At 42.7% G+C, this 7,928-nt stretch overlaps 2 protein-coding genes across 3 annotated transcripts in view; both read right to left on the minus strand.

Moving 5' to 3' along the window:
• Positions 1 to 2,325: 2,325 nt before the first annotated feature.
• LOC139354071 (troponin C-like) lies at positions 2,326 to 3,009 on the minus strand. Its single transcript, XM_070998313.1, has 2 exons — positions 2,699 to 3,009; positions 2,326 to 2,636 (listed from the first exon to the last, which is right to left on the minus strand). Exons 1-2 carry the CDS (start codon positions 2,940 to 2,942, stop codon positions 2,602 to 2,604), a joined length of 279 nt encoding a protein of 92 aa, XP_070854414.1. The 5' UTR covers positions 2,943 to 3,009; the 3' UTR covers positions 2,326 to 2,601.
• A 3,507-nt stretch (positions 3,010 to 6,516) lies between these two features.
• LOC139354512 (troponin C) overlaps positions 6,517 to 7,928 on the minus strand; it is a 98,427-nt gene continuing 97,015 nt past the window's right edge. The window contains exons 2-4 of one of the 2 annotated variants that reach the window (XM_070998755.1): positions 7,337 to 7,364; positions 6,888 to 7,283; positions 6,517 to 6,825 (exon numbers count right to left, since the gene is read on the minus strand). In XM_070998755.1, the coding sequence (XP_070854856.1) occupies positions 6,791 to 6,825; positions 6,888 to 7,283; positions 7,337 to 7,364 (459 nt within the window). In that variant the 3' untranslated portion in view covers positions 6,517 to 6,790. Of the gene's footprint in view, positions 6,826 to 6,887; positions 7,284 to 7,336; positions 7,365 to 7,928 lie in introns of those variants that run through there. The other variant, XR_011605472.1, reaches the window with a different exon arrangement.

Below are 7,928 nucleotides of genomic sequence, written 5' to 3' on the forward strand. Positions count from 1 at the left end.
ATCGCTCGGGGAATCATATCTAACTCCAAGCCGTATGTGTTGGCGGACCATTCCACCTGTTCCAGGAACTCGAACGGTTTTTCCGCCCCGTCGAACCTGAACGACCATTCGCGGACCTGTTTAGCGATCCTTGCATAGTCTGACTGACTGTGTCTCGAGATTAGCGCTGTTATTTTCCTGTCTTGGCTTGATTCTCTCATGTTTGCCTCCTTTTGTAGATTGTCAACGCTCAGGCTTGCCACTAAGTTGTCCCCTTCGGCGTTTGTTAACGTGATGCTGTGGCCGGCTTTGTCGTGGTATGTGGCTTCCAAATCGGCCCAGATGTCAACAAGTTGTGGGTCATTATCCGTTTCTGAGTAATACTCGGATAATGCTTTTCTCATGTCCTCTAATCTGCCGTCCAGGGTGACATTAAGCCTCTGTGCGACATTGGCGAAGTCCTACTTTTTAAGCCGGTAGATCCACTTCTTTCCCATTCTGTTTAAATTGGTTTCACTGCTGGGACAATCACGTTGGGCGCCAGATGTAACGAACTGATTTTTGTGGTCTGCTCGATACGAGATTCGTGCGGCTAGCTCAGTATATTGTGTGTTCGTCCCACCAAATTTATATTAACGTGACCGCCCAGTAGCTCAGTGAGAAAGCACAGAATTCACGGGTTCGTATTGGGTTTATTGCGAGTATATTATTACAAGTGTCTTAGTAGCTTGGTTGGCCTTGACTCATTGCTTGTGACCTTCGGTACTTCCGACGGTCCTGGTTGACTCGACGACCTCTCGCCTTGATGACTCGGTGCTCCAGTCCTGTAGCTCCCTGAAGATACTCGCAGCTCCCTGAAGATCCTCGCAGCTCCCTGAAGATCCTCGCAGCTCCCTGAAGATGCTCGCTCGCTGTTCGCTTCTCACGCGTGGCTTGGTCACTGCTGGTAACGACTCGGACTCGCGAGGAGGGTCAGCCGTACGGGCTTAGGGAAGCGTCACCGTTCTCAGACTAGGGTGAACAGAAGCTGCGCTCTCCAGGATAGCTCCTTTCGACACACCGCCGCCTGTCCCTTGCTCTGTCCCGGATGGTCCCACTGGGGTTTCTGCTCAGCCGGCGCAGGCAGTCAAGGCGGAACGCCAGGAAGCTGCCTCGCGCTTTACTTCGCTTCCACGCCTAGTGTAAACGAACGGTCCACCCTAGCCTCACCCTTTTGCTTTTGGTCCGGGACGTTTCCGCGTGGCTTTTGGTACTCGGGGTTCGGGCACGCCGCTCCGGGACCTCGCAAGTCGAATGCGTAGGGCTCTCCTGGACAATTCCACTCGAGACCGTACCGATCGACCGCTCTCCCTTCTGGCTTGTTATATTTGGGGTTCGGGCACGCCGCTCCGGGACCTCGCAAGTCGAATCTGTAGGGCTCTCCTGGACAATTCCACTCTAGACCGTATCGATCGACCGCTCTCCCTTCTGGCTTGTTATACTCCCTCCAGGCGTAACGCCAGGACTTTGTGGATAAGGTTAATCGACCGCCTTGACCTAGCCGTGTGATGCCCTCTGGACCTCAGCTACCTGCGTCTCAATTCGGAGATTCCTGGTACCCCAATCCCGAACGTCTCGACGTAGCAATCTTGCTCCTTGTAGGCTCCCACGGCGCTGCTTCTCTGGCGACTCGACTTGTTGTTGCTCCCTTGTAGATTATCTGGTCGTTTGATTGTTTACTTTGGTATCTAAGTTATCCTGACTGTTTGACTCCTTGTGATCGACTCATCCAGCTGCCAGCGCTCTGCGGCCTTATATAGGGCCTCCAGGAACCGTTATTTCCCTATTGCGCATGGCCCGCTGAATCTCTCCACTCCGGGTCCAAAGTCCGTGCCTCCTGGTTGACCCACTTGTCCTTCACGTACCGCATCCAATCGATGCTCCGCCTATTGCTGCCGTCCCGCTGTTTCCCGTGAGGCTTGTGGCACGCCTGTGTGCCGCTCCACTGCCGAGATGTGGCACTTCTTCTCCCGGTCTAAAGTTCACGGGAGAGTCCAAAGTCCGGTGGAGTTCCGTTATCCGCTTTTGCACACGGCACTCTTGCCTTGCCCGCGAAGTCCCCATTCTCTCTCGATCTCCATCCTTAGTCTCCAAGCTCTCTCGTTCTCCATCCTTAATCTCCAAACTCTCTCGCTCTTCACCCTTGGTCTCAAAACTCTCTCGTTCTCCATCCAAGTCTCCAAACTCTCCTAGCCGCGCCGTTACTACGCGAATTCGCCGCGTATCTCGTAGGCGGCCGGCCATCTGCTGCTGCTTCTATTTGTGGGGAGTTATTCAACTCCTCACAAAGTGAATTTGTCCAATCACTTGAATTTTTTTGGGGCCATAAGTTTTTTATTTCATTTTAAAATGGCATTTTAATACAAATTTGCAATATTAAATACATTTAACTAGAATGATTCATTATTATTCAAAATGTAATTTAGATTGAATTATAGCAATTTAATCATCGATTTTAACCACCAGCGGATTAATTAATAAGATTAACAATTTCACAATTACATAAGCTTTTATATTAAATGTTTTTCATTAAGTGAATACCGTTTTTATTACAAAAGTTTTAAGTATTCTTCAAGAATGTGTTCAATCATCGCCACCAGTCATTACTGGCATGAATTCTAAAATATACAACATTTAGTTAAATAATTATGACCACATAAATGCATATTAATTTGTTTACCATCGAAATCAACGGTTCCTGATCCGTCGGAATCGATTTCCTCAATTATCATGTCTAGATCGTCATTGGTCAATTTATCATCTAGTTCTCGCAGAATTTCTCGCAGAACATCAGTTGTGATATAGCCATTTCCTTCTTCAAATTCAATTTGACCCGATCCATCTTCATCGACTTCAGCAATAATGTCAGCCAGAGTAGCATCGTCAAGTTGAGGACCCAACATACTAAGAATCGTACCAACCATGGCAGTATTGATGTAGCCATTTTTTTCTGGATCGAAAGCATTAAATGGTGAAGGCTGTGTCTGTCAAGACGTTCCTCGCTTCAACACGAAGCGAGCTCTGTAGAATATGTAGTTTTTGACTGGGCGAATATGGTTTATTATGTACTAACTCTACAAAGAGATCATGGAACCGTGGCCAGTCTAGATACTCGCCATTGAATTCCGGAATGCTAATTGGCGGGAGTGCCAAGTTTAGACGTTGTTTTCTCGAAGCGGGTTCATTTCGTATTCCTCATATAATGTGTGGAAATGGGCTAGCTCTGCTTCTGCCAGAGCTACGGTCCCAGCTGTGCTGTCCAATTCGTCGTGGACTTGCCTCAATAACGCCCAATGGAGCTCCAGATGCCTTTGTAGAGCTGGTGTGACGGTTGGAGCGTTCGAGGCTAATGTTAATGATGATTCCAATTCGTTGCATCTTCTCTGCAACTGTCAATTGCGGAATCTCCTTTGACTTGATCTCCTGTCGTGATCTTGATGTTGGCTGAAGTTCCTCTGGGGGCCTTCGGTAGCCCGCTTCCAGTTGGTATGTTTTCCAGAAAGATTTTCTGATATTTCTCGACCAGCTTCTTAAGTGCCACTAGTCGTGAAGAGTACTCAGTTCCAGTGGGTAATGGCGCTTGCTGGACCTCTTCAACCAGATCACAAAATTGTTGCCAGAGCTCCCTTAGTTGTTCTAATCTACCGGCAAAATAGCATTCTCGGAGGCGTCGGTCGGCAGAATCCTTGCCATAATTCTTAATGAGCTGTTGGATTTTTGCTTGCAGCTCGTTTTAGTCATCTAACAGCCGATTGTGTAAGTCGATTCTGTTTTGGTTTGTATGCTCGATGAATGAAGTTGACATAGTGCAGGTTGTTGTCAGGTAATGCCTCTGTAACACGTAGCTGACTGCGGCTCTTACAAATTTTTAATGAATGGTCCTATTTAAATCATTTTTGGCATGTATTTTAATATTGATAAGATGAACCAAACCTCATTTAAATCATAAAAATATGAAAAAATGTGAAACCATTCAACGCTTTTTAGGCATTGAATCACGAAAAAAAACATCACCGAGCGTTTAATAACCTCTGACCTTGCATACAAAATGGTGATGATTTTAACATAAGCATGTCCAACGATTTATCATTGTTCAAAAAGTGACAAAAATTCATCACCGTTTAACATTTCTTTCAGCGCTAAAAAGATGCTTTGCCGTCTTTGCGTTCGGCTCTGTCGGCGTCGCAGTCGTCTGCATGATGATTTTGTGCCAGTGCTGAATTGCTGCAGGGAAGCTAAAATATACACTTGAATCTTAGGTACAGTAGGCTTACGTCGATATTAAAAATAAATAAATAATAGTAAAGTCACTGCAGGTCTACGAGGCTTACGGCAAGCTGATCACCAGCCAGGCCAATGATGTCCAACCGGCCGGAGCCAATGCCTTTTGCCGAGAAGGCTGACGAGGGCATAGAGATCACTTCACTTCCACCAGGAGAACGCTGGCATCAAGGAGCTCTAGTGAATTACCGGCGAGGAGTGATGACAGCAGCGTTTCCGTGCTTATGTTTATCAAGCACTGGAGGAGGAGAAGTGCTAAATGGCCTGTAAAAGCCCCCAGGAACTGAACATAAATAAATTATAAAGATGTAGACCAAAAATTACCAACATTTTATAACATTAACTACCTACGATTTGAGGTAATGGAATTATAAATTTTAAGCCATTGGGTCTTGTTGACTCTCAATTATGCAGGTTTAATTATGTCCGATATGAATCTTTTTTACCACTGTGTAACAACTATAATAGCTTATATAATATATTTTGACTCAAAATACCCATTAACAGTCTTCCAATTAGTATATTAAGAAAACTTGAACTATTAGATATGTAATTATACTCATTGTATTGATCCTATTTTGTTACCTATTCTATAGTAGCATAGCATACGTATGAAAGCAGATGATTGTTAGCTTCTAAATAAATAAAAATAAAATTTGCAGAAAAATATGGGACTAGCAATCAATATCGGAATGGAAAGAGATGACTGTTTTTGTAGCGACATGACAAACCTTAAAGCAAAGTACCAAAACAAGGAACAAACGCACATTTAAGTTGAAGGACGCCAGTGTCCGAGGAGGATACAATTGCCATTAGACACACAGCCAAGCGTGCAATGCAGCCATGCTGTTGAACCGCAACTGCTTGGATTACTTCGTAACACCTTGCGGAATGGAAAAGGCTTGCGAAAGACCAACAAACTGGATGGCAATATTTGCTAATGGAAAAATCAACATTATAGAACTAAGAAACTTAACAACCCACTGCGCGACTTTTATTAAGGAATATCTTCCAATAGGAGTAGTTTTTTCTCATCCAAAATCGACTAAACATAAAAAGGCAACACACAGCCAACAGTGATCTGAAATAAATTAACAGTTTCGGACGGCAAGGTGGTTAACATATTTTAACTTCGCACTAGTTATCAAATGTATCGTGTTCTGACTGTAACTTTGCGTGCCATATATCAAAACGTAATAGGATATTAATCCTCAACCAGTACCGAATTCTCGACGATCGCGCTTTAGCTTCGCTTGAACCAAAAGAACGGAAGCAAATTAAACAAGGAAGAACGCTATTGTCCAGTACCTTGACTATCAGATACCCGTTACTCAGATAAAGGGACCAAAGGGAAATGGAGATATGCAACCAGCAAAGCGAGATTAAAATGCGGCACCTACCGGCGGTAGACAGATTTAAGCGTTATGGGCGTTAGAGTGGGCGTGGCAAACTTTTTTTTTTCGATCAATCGATAGGTATTGACGAGACCAATACATTTCAGTTAAAATTTTTTATCTAGCATGAAAACTGTGGCCGTCACAGGCTTGGGCGGTTTGTGGGCGTTAGAGTGGGCGTGGCAAACTTTTTTTAGGTCAATCTATAGGTATTGATGGGAACAACACATTTCAGTTAAAATTTTTATTCTAGCATCAAAACTGTAGGAGCCACAGTTTTGGGAGGTTTGTGGGCGTTAGAGTGGGCGTGGCACTTCGCTGAAACAAACTTGCGCTGCGTAAGAAGCTCAGGAATCTGCACGCCAAATCTTAATAGCCTAGCTCTTGTAGTTTCCGAGATCTTAGCGTTCATCCGGACGGAGAGACAGACGGTCAGACGGATATGGCTAGATCGACTCGGCTAGTGATCCTGATCAATAATATATATACTTTATGGGGTCGGAAACGCTTTCTTCTGCCTGTTACATACTTTCCGACGAATCTAGTATACCCTTTTACTCTACGAGTAACGGGTATGAAAATGGGTTAAAAACTTTCACATACGTGATGTAAAATAATTTTTCTAATATTTATAAATTATACTCCGCAACTCTGACAACTGCTTGGCAGCTCGTCTGGTAAGCGCCTCTTTGTGAACTGTTATCAGCAGATTAAAAAATCTTTTAATTTATTAAATTATGATAAAACGGTAATTGCTTTTAGCCACGTTTTTGGTGATCGGCGTACGCAGGCACAGAGAAGTGAATTTGTCCAACCACTTGAATTTTTTTGAGGCCATAAGTTTTTTATTTCATTTTAAAATGACATTTTAATACAAATTTGCAATATTAAATAAATTTAACTAAAATGATTCATTATTATTCAAAATTTAATTTAGATTGAATTATAGTAATTTAATCATCGATTTTAACCCCCAGCAGATTAATTAATAAGATTTACAATTTCACAATTACATAAGCTTTTATATTAAATTATTTTCATTAAGTGAATACCGTTTTTAGTACAAAAGTTTTACGAAGTATTCTTCAAGAATGTGTTCAATCATCGCCACCAGTCATTACTTCCATGAATTCTAAAATATACAACATTTAGTTAAATAATTTTGACCACATTAATGCATATTAATTTGTTTACCATCGAAATCAACGGTTCCTGATCCGTCGGAATCGATTTCCTCAATCATCATGTCTAGATCGTCATTGGTCAATTTATCATCTAGTTCTCGCAGAATTTCTCGCAGAACACCAGTTGTGATATAGCCATTTCCTTCTTTGTCGTAAAGGCGAAAAGCTTCTTTTAATTCGGCCATCATAGCTTCAGCGTCCTCTTCAACAAGAAACCGGGCGGCCAGAGTGGTGAATTCTTCAAATTCAATTTGACCCGATCCATCTTCATCGACTTCAGCAATAATGTCAGCCAGAGTAGCATCGTCAAGTTGATGACCCAACATACTAAGAATCGTACCAACCATGGCAGTATTGATGTAGCCATTTTTTTCTGGATCGAAAGCATTAAATGCATTCCGTAATACTATAAAAAATTGTTAGTAGTTTGATAAGTAATAAAAGTATTTAGAAACTTACAAGCAGTTTGCTCCTTAGTCAATTCATCCTGTAAACATAAAAAATGATATAATACTAATAATAACAAGGGAGAACGCTATAGTCGAGTACCTCGACTATTAGGTACCCGTTACTCAGCTAAAGGGACCAAAGGGAAATTGAGATATGCAAGTAGTAAGCGAGATTGAAATGCGCCATCTACCCTCGATCTTAATATACAGATTTAAGCGTTATGGGCGTTAGAGTGGGCGTGGCGTATTCGCGTGACAAACCTGCGCTGCGTACAAGGCTACGGAATCTAAATCTGAAATCCCAATTCTCTATCTTTTATAGTTTCTGAGATATTCGCGTTCGTATTTACGATTTTTTGAAGTTTGTGGGCGTTAAAGTGGGCGTGCCAAACTTTTTTTGGGTTAATCGATAGGTATTGATGAGGAAAATACATTTCATTTAAAGTTTTTATTCTAGCATCAAAATTGTAGGAGCCCGGGCTTGTGGGCGTTAGAGTAGGCGTGGCACATTGCTAAAACAAACTTGCGCTGCGTAAGAAGCTCAGAAATCTGCTTGCCAAATCTCAATAGCCTAGCTCTTATAGTTTCCGAGAACTCAGCGT

Source organism: Drosophila suzukii (assembly GCF_043229965.1).
Source record: "Drosophila suzukii chromosome 2 unlocalized genomic scaffold, CBGP_Dsuzu_IsoJpt1.0 scf_2c, whole genome shotgun sequence".
Lineage (NCBI taxonomy): Eukaryota > Metazoa > Arthropoda > Insecta > Diptera > Drosophilidae > Drosophila > Drosophila suzukii.